Below are 22,778 nucleotides of genomic sequence, written 5' to 3'. Positions count from 1 at the left end.
AGAGAGTAACATTGCAGTTCCAGGTATGACCAAATAAATAGTCGAGTCCAGCTGGGCGGGTTTCATTACCCTGTTTCCCCCACCAAGAGCGCAGGCGGCTACAATATATATACAGTAACCTCTCAACTAAGACGAGTTTAAACAGTGCGTTTTCATTAGAGAAAGAACAGAGAAATTAGTTGGAGAAGAATAGGGAGGCTTTAGGAAGGGAAGAGGTTGTGTAGATCAGATATTCATTCTTAGATCTTTAGTGGAAAAGTTTCTAGAGAAGGGAAAGAAGTTGTATGCGGCTTTCATGGATTTGGAGAAAGCATGTGACAGGGTGGATAGACAAGGATTGTGGAAAGTGTTAAGAATATATGGAGTAGATGGGAAGTTGTTGAATGCTGTAAAGAGTATGTACGATGGTGCGAAGGCTGCGGTGCGTGTGGATGGTGAACTAAGTGAAATTTTCTCTTTGAAAGTTGGGTTGAAACAGGGATGTGTCATGTCTCCATGGTTGTTCAATCTGTACATGGATGGTGTAATAAAAGAGGTACAAGGTAGGGTAGTGGATGTTGGAGTGGCCCTGGTGAGAGAGGATAGTGTTTGGAAACTCCCTGTACTGTTGTTTGCAGATGATACTGTGTTGTTGAGTGAAGACGAAGGGGAGCTGCAAGGCTTGGTGGATGAGTTTGAGAGAGTGTGTAAGAAACGGAATCTAAAGGTGAATGTAGGGAAGAGTAAAGTGATGGTCTTTGAGAGAGGTGAAGTTAGTGGATGTACAGCGAGGTTGGATGGTGAGGAATTGGAAAATGTGAGTACGTTTAAGTACTTGGGTAGTGTGATGAGTAAGGATGGAGGTTTGGAGGGTGAAGTGCATGAAAGGGTACAGCAGGGAAGAAAGGTTGCTGGTTCTTTGAAAGCAGTGATAAGAAACAGGGAAGTGAGCATGGAAGTGAAAAAGTTACTACATGACAGTATTGTGATACCAACTCTAACGTACGGAAGTGAAGCTTGGACATTGTTGGAAAGACACAAGTCAAGAGTGAGAGCAGTGGAAATGAGTTATTTAAGAGGAGCCTGTGGAGTCACGTGGAGAGACAGGCTGACGAATGAGGATATAAAGGAGCGTTGTTGTGTGGATGTGGATGTGATAGGAAGCGTTATGAGGAACACACTGAGGTGGTTTGGCCATGTGGAGAGGTTGGAGGGTGAAAGACTGACGAAGAGAGTGTATGTGAGTGAGGTGGAGGGGGGAAGAGGGAGGGGGAGGCCGAGGATGAGATGGAGGGATGGGTTGGAGAGGTATATGAGAGAGGGGGGTGTGAGTTGGGAGCAGGGCAGTGAAATGGCGGGGGACAGGGCGACTTGGAGGCGATTTGTTTGTGGCCACCCCAAACGGGATTGAGGCGTCTGGCAATAGATAGATAGATAGATAGTTTTCGTTTCAACACGAGCAAATATTTAAAGGGATATGTTTAACTAACAAGAGTTTCTCGATTTAATGCGACTTTACACGTACGTGATGTTTTCAAATTAGCTGCTCACGCCTTGGACAGTTCCGAGCTGATAGACTGTCTCGGGGACGTTAGGTTTAATTTATTCAGTTGAAAAAAAAGATATATATATTGTATCTCTTTCATTATGGTAAATTAAGTCTTTACATATCAGGACAGCAGAGCGAGGAGGGGGAGCGGCAGGAGGTGGGGGAGTGGGGTTAGGGGGGACAGCAGCAGACGACGAGTGATGCGTAGATGAAGTGATGTTGTGTGTTGTTATTGTTTGTGACCTACTTACTGTAATGGATATGTTGCTTTTACTGTATTGTTTCTGTGACCTACGAATGCATTAATAATGTTGAGGAACTTTCACAATGCCATGAAAGAAACAAAATTGAAAGAAAATCCATGTTAAAAACGAAAACAGTACTGTATGTATTAGGGGAGAAGTAAACAACGCTTCGGCCCATTTAGAGCTCAAATGTTGTTTACTTCTCCCCAAATACAGTAATCCCTCTAATATCCGAACGCCCAATATCCGAACATCCCCACTAACCGGACATAATCGTTCTGGGATCCAATATTCCTAAAATGGGCCAAAAACCGCAAAAAATTTGAAAAAAATCTGACTTTTTTCCCTTCCGTAATTTGAAATTCCCACCTGGCGCCGAACAGCTGTTACACCACAGTCCCTTCACCCCTTCCTTCCTCCCCCTTCCCCCTCCCCTGTCAGGGTTGCCATTTGGTATTTTTCATTACCAAGTGTGGGCTGATTTGGTAATGAAAAATTCGTTTGGTAATGAATCAGAATAATGCATTACCGAATGGATTTTTCACATGTATGAGGATACACAGGATGGAGATGGTGGATTGTTTGCTCTCTCTGATTAATCTGCTACTCTACATAGTGTGAAAATAATCAACATGGTGTTAATTATAAGGAGAGTAATTCCATGTTTTTCCACTTGTATATATAATTAGTGAAGAATAAATGCTAGCTTTATGAATTTGGTATTGAAAAGTTAAATTTGGTAATGAAAGTTGAGCAGATTGGTAATGTGGCCGTTGCGATCTGGCAACTCTGTTACCCCGCCAACATCAACGGTCACAGTCTAACTCCGCTCGAGAGCAGATGCTCATAGCAGTGCAAGCCACAGGTGCTTGTTTTTTGTGAATAAACAGTGAATAAACTGCAATACCTCGCCACTAGAACGCACAGGAATTTACAGTGTTGTTCAGTGTTAAGAAATTAGAATTTAGAGTGCAGAGGATTAACTGTGGACTGCAAACTGGCGGTTCAAACCAGTCCAGGAGCAAGGGACTTGTAAGTACCCAGAATGTTTAATATTGTATAAACTCACCTCTAAAACCTCATTTTATGGTTCTTTTGCATTTATTTCAGTCTTTTATGTCCCTTATTGGTGTGATTTGGGTCTTAAATAGGTGCAGTGCATGTCCAGAGGGAGTTGTATAGGTGTTTTTCTGAGTTATGGTCCATAAGTACAAGTCCATAAGCTGGGGCCCTATATCCGGACAGGACCACTATCCCGACCTGCCTATGGCTCTGTTATGTCGGATATTGGAGGGATTACTATACTGTTTTTGTTTTTTACGTGGATTTTCTTTCAAATTAATATTGTTGCTTTAAGTTTAGAGTTGCATAATTTCCCAAATTGGTAGACTTTCCCAGAGTCCAGGAATGTTTTTTTCATTCATTCATTCATTGCCAGATGCCATGTATCCCAAACAGGGTTGTCAAGGGCTTAGAGTTAATTGTTTTACAGGGAGGGGCACTAATCCTCCACCAACCCCACTTAACACGTAGGGAGTTATGCCAACAGCATCTGGTGTTCCCAGGCGGTCACCCATCCAAGTACTAACCAGACCCAACGTTGCTTAACTTCGCTGATCGGACGGGAAGCGGTGTACTCAACCAATATTACCATTGTTTCTTATGGGAAAATTATGTTTAAATAACGTGTTTTTAGAAAACGTGACCTCTCCAGGAACATAACCCTCGCGTTGTTTGAGAAGTTACTGTATATACAGTCTATCCTCGTCTAATGGTTTTCGCTAACACGAAAATGGTCTAACACGGTACAATTTTCCATATTAGTAGTAGTAGTTGTTCCCTAGGCTCTCTGGCCAAACAGCCCAGAGTCCCTAAGGAAGGCTATGACCGAAACCGGGCATTCCCACAGAGCTCTCAATGAGTGTATGCTGTGTTGTTGGCGTAGGTGATTGTATGCAGTGCAGTCTTCCATAATGTGCTTAATAATATGGAGTGCTGGGTTGCCTTCTGGACATGCATCAGTGACGGAGTCATCCAGCCTCGTTTGGTAACTTCAGAGGGCTGGATAATGCCTACATCTCAGCCTGGCCAGGTGGACCCTGTCCTCAAGAGGGAGATAGGATTCGGAGGGGTGAATATCAGGAGGCCGTGCATGCAGCTGTGTGTTGTCTTGAAGTGACTGAATGGAGAGGCGAGTGATTTGAGTATGGATATGCTTCTGGAAGCTGGTCTGAGGTGGACGAGGGGGGAGAGATGACGGGATTTGTGTATGATATCGAGTGCTGGGTGTTGTTTTGATGTTCCTTGGTGTGTGTGGATGTGTTGCCATGTAGTGTAGTGGATGTTGTGGGTTTGTGGAGGCTGCAGCAAGAATTGGGTGCCTCTCATGTCTAGGTGATCCTTGACTTTGAGGACTTTGGTTTCTTGATGTAGGTGGTCTGTGAGTGTAGTAGCTGTGCAGCCTGTGATCATTTTTAGGGCCTTGTTCTGTATGGTCTGTAGAGTGTTGTAGTGCGTTTTAGTCAGGTTAGGAGCCCAGGCAGGGCTTGCATAATTCATCACTGAGCATATATATTGTTTGTATACTGTGGTGGTGGTTTCTTTGTTGTGTCCAAATGTTGTGTGGACAAGTGACCTCAAGGCATTGAGTCATGGTATTATTTTATTTTTAATGTTTGTAATGTGTTGTTTAAATGACATTGATGTATTGTGTGTTACACCTTGGATTTTGTGTGTGTGTGTGTGGTAGGGGAGTGTTGTTTATGGTAAGGTGTGGAATGTGACTGTGTTCTGCATCTCAGTTTATGAGAAGAGTCACTGTAGATTTGGCTGGGGCTATTTTGAGTCTGTTTGTGGTGAACCATTCGTGTAGTGTGTTGAGGTAAGGTTGGAGGATGAGTGCAGCTGTGTTTGCATTTGGCATGTACATTAAGTGTAATGTCATCTGCATAGGAAGCTGTGTATATCTGTGGTGTGTGGGGTGTGGGTATTTCATGCATGTATGAATTAAAGAGTGTGGGGGACAAAACAGATCCTTGAGGGACACTGTTTGTGAAGTTTCTGATGTTGATGACTGACCGGCAAATATTATATGTGCACATCTGCCTGCTAAATAGTTTGCCTGCCATCTTTTTATGCTATTGTGCATGTTTGTGTCGAATAGTTTGTTTGTGAGGTTGTGGCAGGGGATGGCATCAAAAGCTTTGCTGTAGTCTACTGTGACTAGGAGTGTTGTGTGTGGTGGCCTAACTGAAGTAATGCCATCAAAAACTCTGGATAGAGTCTTTAAGAAGAGTGTTTGTGGAGTGTAGTGGCCTAAAGACATGTTGTGATTGGGCTAGGGGGGTGTGAGGTGTAACTAGTTGTAGTATCAGTCATTCAGTGACTTTAGAAGGGGTGCAGAGGAGTGTGATGGGATGGTGTGAGGAAGGTAATGTGGGGTCTTTGTTTGGTTTAGGGATAGTAATGATAATGCCATGCTTCCAGATGTTGGGTATTGTGTTGTGTGAGTAGCTGTACAGTAGTTTGATATGTTGGTGAGTGCTTGTATGCCTTGTGGGCCAAGTTCTTTAAGGTGAATGTTGCTTACGTTGTCTGGTCCACAGGCAGATGAGTGCATGAGGTTGCTGATGATGTGCTTTGTCTGGTTGTAAGTGAAAGGTGCGTAGTCTGGGTAACTGTCTCTTACGTTGGATGATACGTCGGTTGTCGCAGTGGGGGTTTAGATGGCTGACATGTGGAAAGTGATTGATGAGAGTGTTTGCATGTCATTTGTTTGAGGGTATGGTGTCTGTTGTCGTGATGGCAGTGTGTGATTGTGTAGTGTTGCTGTTGGAAAGTGTGATGCTGTTTAGTGTTATGTAGAGTTTGCTGATGTTTGTTTTGTGGTCAGGTGGTTGGAAATAATTTTTCCAGTTTAGTGTTTACTGTTCTCATATTTTATTGCTTATTTGGGTGTTGAGTTCTTGTATTTGTTGTAAGCATTATCGTTTCTAACGTGGCCATTGATGAAGCTAACACGGTTATTTGAACCGGTCAGGCGATGATGAGATGAATCATAGGAGCAATGCCTTGCCAGCAGGCATCATCTTCCTCCCAGTCAAATATGCTTCGCACTTTTGCTTTTGAACTACCCAGCCAATCAGGACACTCCCTGCTCCCACCTGCCTTCCCACTCTGCCTCTTCCCTCCTGCACCATCCCTCAGCGCTCTTCGTGTTGTGAAACAGAGTGCCTGTGTTAGCCCCAGCTTTCCCAGCCATTTTTTTTGTGCCGTTCTGAGTTGCCTTTCTTCATTATGGCTGACAACGCTGTACCAGGACCTAGTGGCATTTGAGAACATAGGAAGAGGATCCATCTGACCTTCAAGTAGAAGAAGGAGGTCATCAGGAGGATTGATGCTGTAGAGAGGAAGTCACCGGTTTCTCGTTCCCTTAAGTTGAACGAGGCCACCATTCGCACCATCTACAGAACATGCAAGCAATTTTATCTTGTGTCAAGCATTTTGGAGCTGGAGAGGCAGACATGAGTTCCATTATTATGCCAAGGGTTGTGATAGTGATGGAACGTTTGTTAGAAGAGTACATAACACATCAGGAGAAAATTCATATGCCAGTCTCTGCTGCTGACCTCAGGACATGAGCTGCAAAGTTCTTCAGGGCAGCTTGGAGAAATACCCACCCACTAAGACCTCTCAAAGTAACTTTAAGGCATCAACAGGCTTGCTGGTGTCTTTTGTCCGTAGGAAGAAACTTAAAGAACGTCAGATTTACAGAAGAGCTAGCAACTGCTGTCAAAGTAGAAGCCGAGAAGTATCCCAACATCATGAAAGACATCATTGAGGAGGGAGGATATTCTGCAGAACAAATATTCAACATGGACGAGACTGGGCTACAGTGGAAGAGGATGCCAACCTCCACCTACGTCTTCAAAACCATGCAGCAAGCAAGCGGTCGCAAGGCAGACAAGAATCGTGTGACCATGGTGTTTTGTTGCAACGCAGGTGGCAGCTTCAAGATTAAACCACTTATTGTCCACCAGGTTTCTTGACCACACGCCTACTGCCAACTCAAGAATATGGACCAGTCAGGGGTGTACTGGAGAAAGACAGCCAAGTCGTGGATGATGGGGTTGCTTGCAACTGACTGATTTGACAACTGTTTTGTTTCCAATGCAAGACGCCATTGTCGACAGCAAGGCCTGCCTTTTAAGGTTCTCCTCCTCATGAACGGTGCTCCTTCACACCCACATTTACTCATCAGCTGCAACAAGAATGTAAAGATTGAGTTTTTGCCTCCAAACACCACATCTCTTCTGCAGCCCCTTGACCAGAAGGTGATAGCCAACGTCAATTTTTTTTTTTTTGTCAGAGGAGAGTCTGCCGACAGTTGCTTGCATTTACAGACACCAACAAGGAGCTGCAACAATTACAGGAGGAGGAAGAAGAAGACCAGGTGGAGGAGGAGGAGGTGGACTCATCGGTTGCACCAGCCCGAGAGAGTGGCAGTGATGGTGACGCCAGCACCACCACCACTGCTGCCGCTACAATCTCCACCTCTACCACCATTACCACCACCACCACTTCCCAGGGAGAAGTCATCTCTAAAGAAGTCGTGGATATAGCAAAATTTTGGAAGCTCTACAACATCAGACACACTGTTAATAGTCTCCCAGGAGCCTGGGGGGAGGTAAACATAGCCACCATTAACCACGCTTGGCAGCGTGTAGCTCCACAGTTGTGTGCAGTGGATGCCAAAGGTGGGTGTGTCCAAAAAGCTGCTGTGTCTGCTGCTCAGGCAGTGCCAAGTTGTGATAAGGTGGCCCTTGAGGAGGTGATGGAGGTTACCAGGGACGTTAGTGACACTTCATTGGACAGAATAGTGGAGGAAGTTGAGCAGCAAGTCAGGGACAAGCAGGATAGGGAAGAGCAAGAGGAAGGAAGGGAGGAAAGAGCACCAGGTGAACTCAGCAATGAGACATTAAGTCAGATCCAGAGTCAAGTTGAGTATCTCAAGATCGTCTTAGATAAGGACCCTTTGCTTGCCAGAGGAGATGGAGTGATCAGGCAGATGTTAGATGTTTTCATTGTCCACAATCGTTTTGCACACCGAACGATTGAGTCGACGTAAGCATTCACTCATCACTCGCTAATTTGCCAGACAAGCTGGTGCTGAACTCCAGGAAGAGGATATCCAATGCCAGCAGGAAGAAGAAGCCATGGATTACATAGATGATGATGTGAGAAGTGTTATAAGTGCTGTTGACTTTGAAGGAATTTAACCAATGTCATCCCCTGTACCTCCTCTCTGGACTAGTATGTCTCCTCTGATCTTCCTATAAGGTAAATAAAATGTGGCTTTTAACTGTAATAATACTCTTTTATAATTTTTTGAACCATATTAATGCTTTCTAGGAGATTAAAATTGGGGGGTGTAAAAAAATTTTGCACCACAAGAGGGGAGAAAGTGGACTTTGGGCAGGGGTGCGGATGGAAGTAGTGGTTTTCAGGAGTCCCTGTAACACGAAATTTCTCTAACACGGTAGGGATGTGGAAGCAATTAACCTTGCTAGACGAGGACAAACTGTATATGTATAAAATAATATATTTATACATATATACACGAGGCCTGTTCAATAAGTACCTGACCTTTGGCTCAGAAAATATAAATAATTAACGTGTTGAGCTAGGACACTACTCCCCCTCAATGTAGGCCCCTTCTGACTTGATACACATTGCCCAGCATTCTTTCCACTGCCTGAAACATTTTTCAACATTGGTTTTGTGTATCTCCTTCAGGGGCCTCATTGCATTCGTCATATCTTCTCTCAGGAGAACATTGCTCAAGACATGTCGGAGTGTGCAGATTGCGATCCCAACTTTCTGAAGACTGTTATCACTGGAGATGAGACTTGGGTGTATAAACTGTTATCACTGGAGATGAGACTTGGGTGTATAAACTGTTATCACTGGAGATGAGACTTGGGTGTATAAACTGTTATCACTGGAGATGAGACTTGGGTGTATAAACTGTTATCACTGGAGATGAGACTTGGGTGTATGGGTGCAACCCAGAAACCAAAGCAAAATCATCCCAGTGGAAGCATGCAGGGTTGCCTCGACCAAGTAAAGCACAACAGGTCCACATCAAGGCGATGTGCACTCGCATTTTGACAGTTTTTTTGATTACAGGTATACCCTGGTTTAACGATGCAGTTGGTTAAATAAAAACTCGTCGTTAGGTGGGGTATCATATCTCGGAGTAGATTTAACATGTAAAGTATAGGGATACATTTTTGAGCCTTGGGTTCTACCCCCCCCCAGCCTAGTCCTAAATCCACCCAAATGAGTCCAAAAACAAGTTTAAAGCCAATCCAAATGGCCTAACAGCTGTAAAAGAAGCTAACCTAAGCCTAACACCTTTAAACAACTCACTAAAACCAACAGAGATAATCTGAAAATCGTCCAAATAAAAGTCCGGAAAAAAATCAGGCTAAGTAAACTGTACCCCAAAATGACAATATTCACCCCACCAGTGGCTAAAAACACATTAATCTAAGTCTAAAAACTGTTTATAAATCAACCTAAACACACAATTTTAGTCTAAAATATTATCAAAATCAGTTTTAAAAAATCAAAACCCATCATTAAACTGGGGTTTGTCTGTTGTTAGGTGGGGTTTGGCGGTATTTCTACCTCCTTCGTTAAGCTGGGGTATTGCATCTAGTGGTATCGTATATCAAGGTATACGTGTACTGTGGTGTTGTGCATCACGAATTTGCACCAGATCAGACTGTTAACAAACATTACTACCTTAATGTGATCAGTCGTCTTTATGACGAAGTTTGGTGGAAGAGACCAGACCTTTGGAAAGCGGCAAGTTGGAAGCTGCACCGTGACAATGTTCGTCCCCATTCTTCTCAGCTGGTTCAGGAATTTTTGACCAAGCATAACATCTTGCAGGTCTGGCAGGCTCGCTACTCACTAGACATGGCTCCGTGCGACTTTTGGTTATTCCTTAAGCTCAAAACTCCTCTGAAGGGTCCCCAATTTGAGATGAGAGAAGAGATCATGGCAAATGCAACGAAGCACCTGCAGGTGATACCCAAAACTGACTTAGAAAATTTTTTTTCGGGCAGTGGGAAGAACGCTGGGCTACGGATGTCAAGTCAGGAGGAGCCTACTTTGAGGGCATTTAGTGTCCTAGCTCAACAGGTTAACCTTTTATATTCTTTGAGCCTAAGGTTGGATGCTTTCTGAACAAACCTCGTATTTATATACATACAGTATGTTTATTCATTTATTGTCCAGTTTAGAGTAAAAGGAGTACAGTAAAACCTCAATATAATGAACCTCAATATAGCAGAAATCACTTTTATCAGACTCGAGGAGCCAGCTGGCATATTCATCAGGAAAAGTCTGATAAAGCCAGAAGCAGTCCGCCTCTTGGAATATACGGATACACAAACGGAGATACCATAACACTGGTCCCTCCTCCCTCTCTCTCCTCCTCCATTCTTTCCCTTCCTCCCCATCTCTCTCTCTGGTGGGAGAGAGAGAGAGAGAGAGGTGAAATTAAAATTGAAAATTAAAGTAATTGTGAAAATGAGTGTAAAGGTGAAGGTGAGAGAGCATGGAAGTCAGTATGAGAGTGAATGTGAATGTCAAGTCAACAGAGAGAGAGAGAGGGAGCGAGAGAATAAATACAGGAATGACAGGTGGCATCCCCTTCCCATAAACAAATGAGGGAGATAGGCATAACCTTGGTCCCTCCTCTCTCTCTTTCTCTCTCCTTCTATAGTATATTCCCTCCCTCCCTCCCTCTCTCCGGGAGAGAGAGAGAGAGAGTGAATGTAAAAGTGAAGGTTAGTGAAGGTAATGTGAAGGTGAAAATGAATGTTAAAGTGAAAGTGAAAGTAATAATGAATGTGAAAATGAAGGTGAAGATGAAAGTGAAGTCAAAAGTGAAAGGAAGGTGAAAGTGAAGGTGGAAGGTGAAAGTAAAATTGAATGTGAAAGTGAAGTTAGAAGTGAACATGAAGGTGGAAGGTGAAGGTGAAAGTGAAGGTGAAAATGAAAGTGAAGGTGAAGATGAAAGTGAAAGTGAAAATGAATGTAAAAGTGAAGATGAAGGTGAAAGTGGAGGTGAAGATGAAAGTAAAGGTCAAGGTGAAAATGAAAGTGAAAGTAAAGGTGAAGATGAAGGTGGAAGTGAAGGTGAAGGTGAAAAAGGTGATAATGAAAGTGAAGGTGAAGGTGTGAGTGAAGGTGAAGGGGAATGTGAAAGTAAAAGAAGGGAGGGTGAAAGTGAAGGTGAGTGAAAGTAACTGTATATGTAAATGTGAAAGTTAGAAAAATTGCAAGTGAAGGTGAAATGGAAATTCAAATTGAGTGAGTGAAAATGAGTGTGAAGGTGAATGTGAAAATGAGCATGGAAGTGAATATGAAAGTGAATGTGAATGTCAATGTCAACTGAAAGTGAAGGTAGAAATGAATGGGAAGGTGAAGATGAAGGTGACGACTAAGACAAAAATATGTGACGTAAAATGGAGGTGTCCAGTGAGAGAGAGAGAGAGAGGGTAAATGCATGAATGAGAAGCACTCCTCTTTGCTTAACAAAAGGAGGAGAAAGTCCAGAGGGGAGTCCAGATGTTGCTTTTATCAGACTTTCACTTTTTTTGGACTGACGTGGGCCACAATTAGTCCGATATAGTGAGGCTTTATACTGTATAAAAAATATTCATCCCATACTTATTACCAGGATGCAGTGATGGTACAAGAACCTAATGCAGTGATGACAGCCTTGAGCACCATGAGGCAGGCGGTGGGAACGATGAGTGTGGCCATTGGGACAATAACAACGGCCCTGGACACAATAACGGCAGCTTTGGAAAACATGACGGAACAGCTCACCAACACAAAGCCCATCCCAGTGCGCAGCAGAAACACACCACAGGCAGCGTTGGACAGCAGTGTACATGCACCACAATCGACATCAGTCATCAGCCTGAACAAACAGCATCCAGTCTTAAGTGTATGTTGCTCACTTTTTTAATCCCTCATATTTTGTGGTAGGTGGTGGCGACCATCATCCACTCACTTGATGTAGTGCTGCCTACTTCCTTAGCTTTTATCATTCTTTTTCTGTGAATGCCCTCCTTTCTTCCTATTTCTCCTATCTTTCCTGTCACTTCTTATTCCTTTTCTTTCCTTTACAGGTGGCTTTACATTGAGTGACAAGCCAAATGGTTTCCTGTAAGCCAAGAAACCATTTACAACTCTGGGTGGTAACCATATAACCAAACCATACGTGCTCCCTACGTGTCAACAAGTGGGTTGGTGGAGGGTTGGTGCCCCTCCCTGTAAAACAACTAACTCAGTGTCAAATGGCCACCCTTTGCGGGATTGTGGTGTCTGGCAATAGATAGATAGATAGATAGATATTTTTGGCACAACTATAGTAATATAAACCTGTTGCTTTCTCTATACTCATTTCAAAGCTAAAAGTGGTTGTTCTCTATGTATATGCAACAACATATTCTGCTTTTGTGTTCCTGAATTTGAATCTTCTGAATTCTCCGCTCTCAGGCTTCGGCTTTCCTGTCATTCTCTGACTAAGTATATCTGTGCTGTTTACTTATCCCCTAACTCTGCTGACTGTGAATATTTCTTCAACTATATATCATACTTCTAAGTTGGAACATATCATATCAATCTCTCCTTTCTCTGAAATCTCCTTTCTGTGAGATTTCAGTGTTCACCACCATCTTTGGCTCTCCTCTCCTTTCACTGAACTACCTGGTGAACAAGCCTACATCTTTTCTAACCTTAATGACCCAGAGCAGCTTGTACAGCACCCTACCCATGTCGTTGGCCATCTTGTGGAGAGTTCCAGCATACATGTCCTCTTCCTTACAACTAATCCTTCTGCTTACACTGTTAATCTTTCCTCTCTGTTGGCCTCCTCAGATCACAACCTTATCACCTTAACCTGTCCTATCGCTCCAGTAAGGCCTGTGGACGCTCCCAAGAAGGGTCAGTTGTGGCACTTTGGAGCTGCTGTTTAGGAGGTCCTCAGGCAGTGCTTGTTTGATTTTTCCCTGGAATGATTATTTCTTCCATGGCTGAAAGCTATCTGAGTATGCCTTGCGCATTACAGAAATTATTCTTTGAGGCATGGAAGCATACATTCCTTTATCATATCCCTCTGACAAATGCTAAAAACCTTGGTTTAATCACGATTGTTCTAAGGCCTACAAAAGGAACCGGAGCCAACCCACCCCTGAATCTCATCTCTTTTATGTTTCTGCCCGGAATCGTGCTAAGTCTGTTCTTCGCTTCTAAAAATTTCATTCATACTTAATGCTTTGAACTCTCCAGGTTGAATTCTTCCCACTGCTTTTGGCACCTTAATAAAAACCTTTCTGACAACTTTACCCCATCATTCATCCCTCCTCTTTTCCACTATGATGGCCCTGTAGCTATGTCTTCTACTGATAATGGAGAACTCTTTGCTCAGACTTTCTCCTCCCATTCCACCTTAGACGATTCCGGTGCTGTTCCTCCATCACTTCCCCTCTCTGACTTGCTCATGACCGACATTAAAATTTCTTCAGTTGATGTATTTTCTGGCATCACTGGCCTCAGTACAGCAATTCCTTGATTATCCGACATAATAGAGCCAAAGGCATGTCTGGGTAATGGCTGCGCCTGGATAATGGACTTCTCCCTTGGCCCCTCTTTGTACATAACCTAACTTTGAAAGCCATTTTAAAAAGCCACTACAATACATCGCAAACACTTGTTTTTGTTGTTTTACTTTACTATATCTGGTCAAGCAGACCAGTAAACCACAGCCAAGCAATTACTATGGTTTAGCAGTTTTTTGTTGTATGGTAGTGAGACCTGGGCAGTAAAGGAAGAGGATATTTGCAGACTCATACATACAGAAGTGGTAGTGGTTAGGTGGATGTGCAGTGAGTGCATCCTTGAGTGCAAGGCCTGGGGGGGCTAGGTTTATGATGGAAGAGTTGAGAGCTAGGACAGGACTGGAGTGTATTGGTGTTGTGATGAGGAGAGGTAGATTGAGATGGTTTGGGCATGTGGAGAGAATGGGGAATGATAATGATAATTGGGTGCAGAAAGTGAGTTGGGAGTAGGGTAGTGAGAGGTAGACCGAAAATGACCTAGGACGAGGTCATTGAGTGCAAATCCCGTGTGTTCTAGTGGGGTACGTACACTGGGGAGCCTAGTCACAGTCTGAGTCCTCAGTGAGGAAGAAAGCATGAGAGGAATAGTAATACCTGAAGCAAGTAAGGCACCACCACGAAAGTCACCACATGCGCCACCATGTTCTTCTGAGAGAACTGTGTGAAACATCTGATAAACACAGTCACTGAGTGGAAACTGAGTCAGAGGCAGGTGGACTCTGGTGGATTCCAGGTGAACTACTGAGTCAGACAGCATTGCCACCAGCCTTTTCCTGCATGGACAGGCGAAAATGTTTACACTGCCATAATTTCCACCCGGATGCAACCATTTTGTTTGGATAAAGTGGAAGAATGTAGTATAATGGTTTAATATAGCCAGATCACAGCATCCAGGTTTTGGATCATTTGAATAATGGACATCCGGATAATTGAGGGATTACTGTACTAGCAAGGCATATGGTCCTGATGGGGTCCCTCCTGTTGTCCTCAAGAACTGTGTTTTTGTGCTTACACCCTGCCTAGGTAAACTCTTTTGACGTTGTGTATCAGCTTGTGTCTTTCCTTCTTGCTGGAAGTTTGCTCTTGTTCAGCCTGTCCCAAAGAAGGGTGACCATTACCATTGCTGTAACTATCACCCAATGGCTTTAACACTCTGTGTTTCAAAAGTTTTCAAGTCTATTCTTAACAAAAAAATTTAAAGCATCTTTCCTATCACAACCTCCTTTCTGATCGTCAGTATGGGTTCCGCCAGGGATGCTCTATTGGCGATCTTTTCATGTACCTTTCAGACTCCTGATCACCCTCCTTTTGAGACTTTGACGAAAGCCTTGTCATTGCACTTGACATCTCAAAGGCTTTTGATCGGGTCTGGCATAAGTCTTTAATTTCCCAACTGCCCTCTTACAGTTTCTATCCTTCTATCTGTGCCTTCATCTCCAGCTCCCTTTCTGGTCATTCTGTAGCTGCTGTTGTAGATGGCCACAATTCTTCTAGAGCTACCGATAATGGTATTCCTGAGGGTTCTGTCCTATCACCAACTCTCTTCCTTTTATTACCTCTGCCAGGGAGGCTATGTTTTTGCAGGCGTTGGTTTGTTTGTCTGTTTGTCTGTTAGAAGGATTACTCAAAAAATTATGAATGGATTTTGCTGAAATTTTTTGGAGGGGTAGAGTATGGCCAAAGGAAGAGTCCATTGGATTTTGGTGGTGATCTGGATCATCACCCAGATCCAAGATTCTTTACCATAGCAGGATAGTGGCAATTTCAACTTTATTGCATGTAACTCATTAAATATTGTCAATAATGCATGCACAAAAACTCATTCATTCATTCATCATCCAATCTAATCGTCAGTCGAGTTAATGATATGCCAAAAATAGGGCGTATCATTGACCCGGCTGACGATTGCCATAACTTACAAAAGGACCTCGATATATTGTGCAAATGGTCTAAAACTTGACAAATGGAATTTAATGTTGAAAAATTAACGTAGTCAAGACCATTGGAGATACTAAATACAGCTTAGATAACAAAGAAATTAGTAAATTGGAATGCAAGAGAGATCTAGGAGTTATGGTTCGTAAATATCTCAAACCAAGGCGAGAAGTAAAGCAAATAGGGTTCTAGGATTTATTTCGAGAAGCGTGAGCAGTAGGTCATCAAGAGTAATATTGCAACTTTATTTGCTAGTAAGGCCACATTTAGACTACGCCGTACAATTTTGGTGCCCGTATTGTAGAATGGATAGAAACTCGTTAGAAAATGTACGTTGAAGAATGACAGAAATGATACATAATGTTCGGAACCTGTCATATGAAGACAGTGTAAAAAGACCAAGTCTGCACTCACTAGAGAGATGTAGAGTAAGTCTGCACTTACTAGAGAGATGTAGAGTAAGAGGAGACTTAATTGAGGTGTTTAAGTGGATGTAGGGAGTAAATAAAGGAGATATTTGCAAGGTAATTAAAATGAGCCTGTACGAGTGGATGGAGTGGTTGGTCAGTGCGGTGTGTCAGCTTAAGTAGATGGGAATGGTAGTGCTTTGTTGGATATCTGTGCTGGTAAGGGGTTAGCAATAGCTAACACCTATTTCCGGCATAGAATGATCCACAGGTATACATGGAGGGTTATGAGGAGGATGGATGGTGAACTTGTTGAATGGAAGGCAGTGATAGACTGTGTGTGTGGATGAGTGAATGACAAGACAAATGGTGGATGCAAGAGTGTGGAGAGGGTGGGGGAATGGAATCTCAGTCCATCACTTAGTGATGGCCAAGGTAAGGCTGCAAAGAAAATGGTTGAAAAGACGAAGGGGAAGACAGGAGGAAACAGCTCCTGTGAGAAGAGTGGAGAAATTGCAAGATAGTGAGAGAATGGCAGAGTATAAGAGCATAGTGGAAGAAAGATTGGGAAGGTATGAGTTAGAGCAGGTGGAAGGGGTGGAAGCAATATGTAAGATATTCATGGAAGAGATAGGTGCAGCGTGTGAGCTGGTTTGTGGAGTGAGGAGGAGATGTAGGGGTGTGCAAGGGAAAGCATGGTGGAATAATGAGGTGAAACGAGCTATGGAACAAAAGAAGAAGGCATATAGTGAATGGCTAGCGAGTAGAGGTAGGGGAGAAGATGAGAGAGAGAAGAGAGAGATATATGTGAACAGGAGAAGGGAGGTGAAGAGACCGGTGAAGGAGAGTAAGAAAAAAGTGGATGAAGAATTTGGGAGGAATCTGAGTGTGAAACGGAGGGAGAGTAAGAAATTGTTTTGGAAGGAGGTAAAGAAAGTAAGGCAGTGTGAAAGGGGAATTAGTAGGGGAGTGAAAGATAGGAATAATAGATTGTTGGTGGAGAAGAGAGAGAAATTGAGGAGATGGAGCACTTTGAAGATTTGTTGAATGTAGAGAGTGAGAGCAGTGCGAGTATAAGTGGCTGGGGAATGGCTGGGAGAAGGAGAGATGAGAGGAGGGAGGAAGAGAGCAGTAGGGAGGAAATAGTGGAAGCAGTGAAGATCAAGATGGGAAAAGCCCCAGGAATTCATGGATTGTGTGGTGAAATGCTGAGGTTTGGGGGTGAGATTGTAGTGGAGTGGATATGGAAGTTATGTACATTGGCTTGGGAAGAGGAAAGGGTTCCGGAGGACTGGAAATCGGGTACAATTGTTACAAAGGAAAAGGGGAGAGAGAAGTATGTGGTAACCTTAGGGGTATTTGCCTTCTTAGTGTGACTGGTAAAATATATGGTAGAATACTCATTGATGGGGTTAGGCATATAACAGAGGAGCTAGTTGGAGAAGAACAAGGGGGATTTAGGAGGGGAAAAGGGTGTGTAGATCAGATATTTGTTGTAAGATGTTTAGTGGAGAAGTATCTAGAGAAGGGAAGGAAAGTGTATGCTGCCTTCATGGACTTGGAGAAAGCTTATGACAGAATAGATAGGCAAGGTATGTGGAAGATATTAAGAATATATGGAGTGGAGGGGAAATTGTTGAGTGCTGTGAAGAGTATGTACGAGGGAGCTAGGGCTACGGTGCGAGTGGATGGTGAGCTGAGTGAGTTCTTTGATCTCAGTGTGGGACTGAAACATGGTTATGTGATGTCTCCATGGCTGTTTACGAGTAATATATAACATGGATGGGGTTGTAAAGGAGGTGCAAGGTAGGGCAGTGGATGTGGGGGTGGCTCTAATGAATGAGGGTGAGATTTGGAAGAATCCGGTGTTGCTGTTTGCTGATGTTACAGTATTGTTGAGTGAAGATGAATGGGAGTTACAAGGTTTGGTGAATGAGTTTGGGACAGTGTGTAGGAGGAGGAATGTGAAAGTTAATGTAAACAAAAGTAAAGTTATGGTGTTTGAGAGGAATGAAGTCACAGAGTGTGCAGTGAGGTTGGATGGGGAGGATATGGAGAATGTGAGAGCATTCAAGTACTGTACTTGGGTAGTGTGATGAGTAAGGATGGAACTTTGGGGGATGAAGTGCATGAAAGGATACAGCAGGGAAGGAAGGTTGTTGGTACACTGAAAGCAGTGATGAGAAATAGGGAGGTGAGTATGGAAGTTAAGAAGTCACTGCATGATAGTATTGTGATCCCTACCCTGACATATGGAAGCAAGGCATGGACCTTGCAAGAAGGGAACAAGTCAAGAGTAAGAGCAGTGGAAATGAGTTACTTGAGAGGAGCATGTGCAGTGACGTGGAGGGACAGGTTGACGAATGAAGAAGTGAAGGAACGTTGTGGGGTGGATGTGGATGTGGTTGAGAAGATTAGGAGAAATACACTGAGGTGGTGTGGACATGTGAAGAGAGTGGAGAATGAAAGACTGACTAAGAGGGTGTATGTAGGTGAGGTGGAGGGAGGGAGAGGGAGGGGTAGACTGAGGATGAGGTGGAGGGATGGAGTTGAGGTACATGAGGGAGGGTGGAGTGATTTGGGGGGAGGGTAGTCAAATGGTGGGTGACAGAGCGACTTGGAGGCATTTTGTCTGCAGCCACCCTTTGCGGGATTAGGGCGTCGGGCTATAGAGAGATAGATAGATACAGGATAGAACTAGAAGTAATGGTTTCAAACTTGAAAAATTCCTTCTTGGTAAGGAAGTAGGTAGAAATTAGTTTGGCAATAGAGTAATAGATGAATGGAATAAGCCACCCAGTGAAGTACAGTAAAAGCTCAATTAACCGGCATCTGATGCATCGGCACATACGTATAACTGGAATGCAAATTCCATCCGGCATGGGGTCAAAAATATTCCGTATACCGGTCATCCCTCTATAATTCTTGATTAGTTCTGTACAGTACAGGATAAAGTAGTGTATGCAGCTAAGTTTTCAAAATTATTTTGGCTTGTAACATATGCCAAATTTTTCTTTAAATAATTTTTGGTAATGTTTGCTGGTTTGTGTTCTGTCCTTACAGTTTCTCTTGCTGTCTTTTTGTGTGTAGTGTTCATTCATGATCACTAATTTCTGCTCAGGGGTGCAGCTTTCATACCCCCATATACTGCGGGAAGACGGGAGGGGGGGACGAAATGAGCTCCACCTGCCTCTACCCCAGCTCCCTACTCTTCCCCATACCCCTACCCCTCCCAACCCCCCTCTCGTCATTCTTAACTGGCAGGTACATCTCAAGCTAACCTCATACTTTACATTCATAGTCACATTAGTAATACACAAATATAAAACACTAGGATATGTAAAAGTATATAATATGACTGTGAACATGCTGCAGCAAGAAATTAATGAATTATAACGTTGACAATAATACAAAAATGTTAACAACGGCCATCCATGCGTTGGGTGTTGGCATGCGTCTGTGTCTGTGCCTACGTGTTTGGGTGTGTTTGTGTCTGTGATTTTCAGTGTGTGTGTGTGTGTGTGTGTGTGTGTGTGTGTGTGTTTGTGTGTGTGTTTGCAAAGCAGTGCACCCAACACAGGAGGCCTGAGGTGGCCATTGTTAACATTTTTGTTTTACTATCAGCATCATAATGCATTAATTTCTTGCTGCAACATGTTGATAGTTATATTCTTTTAACATATCCTAATGTTCTTTGTTTGTAATAGTAGTGGGACCAAGAGTGTTAAACATGAAATCAACTTGAGATGTAACTGCTAGTTAAGAATGATGAGTGGGGTGGGGAGTTGGGTAGGGGTATGGGGAATGGTCGGGAGCTGGGGTAGTGGCAGGTGGAGCTCGTTTCGTCCCCCCCTTCCCCTCTTCCCTGGGTATTCTGAGGCAGGAAGGGGTCACCTCTGGGCAGATATTAGTGAGCGTGAGTGTACCTGTACTGTATCTTGCCTGTACTGTATCTAATACTGCATAATGTACTTTACGAAATAAAGTCCCAAGTTTGGCGCTATTTCATTTGTTTGATCTCCCAGAAAATTTCCAAGAGTAACATTCGATCATCCAGAAAATGCCATATCTGGAATGGAAGAATCCCCACGCATTCTGGTTAATCGAGCTTTTACTGTAGTTGCTGTCTCTTCCATTGAGAGTTTCAAGCATAGGCTAGATAAGCATATGACAAATAAGGGGTGGATATAGAAAAAAATAAAATAAAAAAAACAATGCTAATTCATTCGTTTTCCTTTTGAGGTTACACGATGATGGTCTCTTTTTCTCCTTTCACGCATTCTTATAAAATGTCCACTCCAGTTTTACTACACTGCATGATGTTCTTCCCTACTTTTTCCTGCCAGTTTCTGCCGGAGGGTTTGGAGGGTGGGGGAGAGCCTTCTCTTTTGCTATCCTTATCTCATTCTAGTAGCTCAGTTACTCTTCTAGGAGTTGCCTTGCATGGGCCAACCAGCCTACTGCAGTTATCCTCTTTTCTTATGTTTGTATGAGGAGCACATGAGCCTGGGGCTAGGCAAGTTTGTTGTGACATTTAGCAGTAAACCCCAACCATCCCTTGGATATAAACCTGCACTGGTTCAATTGGAGTGCCATAATTACCCACTAAACCACCAGGCGCCATAATTTTGTTATGTGGTTACTACTCAGCATAACAAATGGTTTCCTGGTGTACAAGAAACCTTTTGGACTGTCACAGTGTAGAGTCATCCATAGACAGAAGGAAGAGGAGTGAATGAAGGAAAGAAAGATAGAAGAGGAAGAAAGAGAGGAAAGGGCAGGCACCCGAGAGCAGCAGTACAGCGGTTGAGTGGATAGTGAAAATTACAAGATAAAATCTCCATAATATTACCACATGTGTTATATATGGTTCCTGCTACATAAAAAAAAAAAAAAAAAGAATAGGGGGAATATTTTGCAGGGGTGTTGACAAATGAGGGACTGTTCAACCTTGGCAGAGGTTTGCAGTCTCAGATTGCCCTTTTTTATTACTGACCTAAGTATAAATCTACAGCTACCGCAAATTGACTTAGGACCTCCCCCCACAAGATATGAAAAAACACAGAAATTATAGTAGATCACTATGTTTGTTCATGAAATGCCATCCATTAATATGAAATCATATTTCCCATGTTTTTCAGGACCAATTGAATGAATTTTGGCATGGAATCACATAGATCTGTAAAGTAATCTAAGAACATTTCTTTGCACCAAACATTTGTCAGTTCAGTCTTGAGGTTGTCCAGATTGGGTGTCTTCATCTCTGCCACGATGTTCTTCATCTTTGCCTAGCAGTTTTCTATCAGATTTAGATCCAGACTGTTGCCAGGCCAGCCGAGGACCTTAATCCAATTATCCTGAAGCCATTTTGTCACCTTTGTTGACTTGTGACATGGAGCTGAATTCTGCATGAAAAAGTTGCATCCATGAATATCAAGAAAGTTTAATAAATGATCTTTCAGAACTTGAATGTACTGGCCACCATTCATCATCAAGCTCTTAGGAAGATAATAGAGGCCTCCCCATTCCATTTCACTTGAGAAACATCCCTGATTGTGGGTGCTTAACAGTCAGCACCGTGTAAGCAGGGTCATATCGACTACAGGAAGCAGGGCGATGAACTTTGGCAGAACGCACGTGGAACACTTGAAATGTGCTTTCATTGGAAAACATAACTTTTCTTCACTCATCTGATGTCCAGTGTGCCTATTTCTTGGCAAACTGAATGCGCTGCTTCTTCATGTGGTCAGTGGGAAGCGGTTTCTTGGCTGTGGTGCGACTTGGCAAACCCAGCTCCTGCAAGTGGTGTTGGATAGTTCAAATTGAGACGTTTTGTAACAGCTGGGGATGCATTCTCTTCAATTCTGCTGCTGTCAGTCGAGGATTCTTGATTACTCCCCTCTTTAGAAGCATATCTGTCATCCTCTTCTTTCCACTGCCATGCTTGTGCTCTGCTATGATATCAGATGGCTGCAGCAAGAATCTGCATGACGGTCGACTTTGCACGTCCAGTACGTTCACAAATCGTGTTGATAGGGACATTATCCTTCCTCCATACAATGATACGGACCGTCTCATCCCTTGAGCAGCACTTTCCAGCCATAAAAACTCGACTCTAGGAAAATAACAGGGCAAACAGTAATGCATACGAAAAAAGAGGGAGGTGCAAGCTTGGAGCGACGGGAACATATACTCTCACTCTCGCTTCTGGGCAAGCACTGACATGCTGAGTGTTTCACCGCCTCCCACCAACACCAGAGGAGTTGTCAGTTACTTCTTGCCCCAAAAATTCAAGAGATGGAAACACAAAGCAAAGATAGACAACTCTCCCATAGTAATTCTGTGTGTAGGCCCTAAGTCAGTTTGCGGTGGGTGTAACTCTATCACTCATACGCTGATGACTCCGCCCTTCATCTTTCCATTTGCTCTCCACAACATCCATCTGAGTAGTTACTTCAACAAACAAGGGATGAGGCTATGGCGCACCTAATGTCTGACTTGGCTCATGTATCTGATTGGGGTAAATGTAATCTTATCATTTTTAATGGATCAAAAACTCAGTTCTTATATCTGTCAACCTGACCAAATCTTCCACAGGAGTACAATCCTGCATCATCTTTATACATACTTGGGGTTTCATTCTCTCGGGATAAATCTATGAGAGAACGTATTATCTCTCTTGTAAAATCTGCTTCCAAGAGCTTAGGTGTGCTAAGTCAGCTTGCCAGTTCCTTGCCTTCTTTTTACCTGCACAGATGTTGACATTATACATGGGTTTTATTTGCCCCTGTGTAGAGTGCAACCTTCACGTGTGAGGAGGCTTCCCACATACAGCTCATCCTAACAAGGTGGAGTCAAAGCCTTTTCGTCTCAATAACTCTCCTCTTTTTTACTGGCTCCCTTTAACCTCTGTCTCTTCACTTCACCAATGCATCTTTATCTCTTTTCTATCACTACT

The 22,778-nt window shown here is 43.2% G+C and overlaps 1 protein-coding gene and 1 pseudogene across 1 annotated transcript in view; one reads left to right on the top strand and one right to left on the bottom strand.

Moving 5' to 3' along the window:
- LOC145393103 (uncharacterized) overlaps nt 1-22,778 on the top strand; it is a 163,959-nt gene that overhangs the window by 11,329 nt on the left and 129,852 nt on the right. Inside the window, exon 3 of the mRNA XM_080267412.1 lies at nt 11,531-11,803. Coding sequence (XP_080123538.1) covers nt 11,531-11,803 — 273 coding nt within the window. The remainder of the gene's footprint in view (nt 1-11,530; nt 11,804-22,778) is intronic.
- On the bottom strand, nt 3,314-3,431 carry LOC145394534 (5S ribosomal RNA; annotated as a pseudogene).

The sequence above is a fragment of the Coenobita brevimanus genome, chromosome 3 (genome assembly GCF_032717465.1).
Source record: "Coenobita brevimanus isolate Jiangsu-jjx chromosome 3, ASM3271746v2, whole genome shotgun sequence".
Classification (NCBI taxonomy): Eukaryota; Metazoa; Arthropoda; class Malacostraca; order Decapoda; family Coenobitidae; genus Coenobita; species Coenobita brevimanus.
This window is presented reverse-complemented; position numbering and strand designations above follow the sequence as displayed.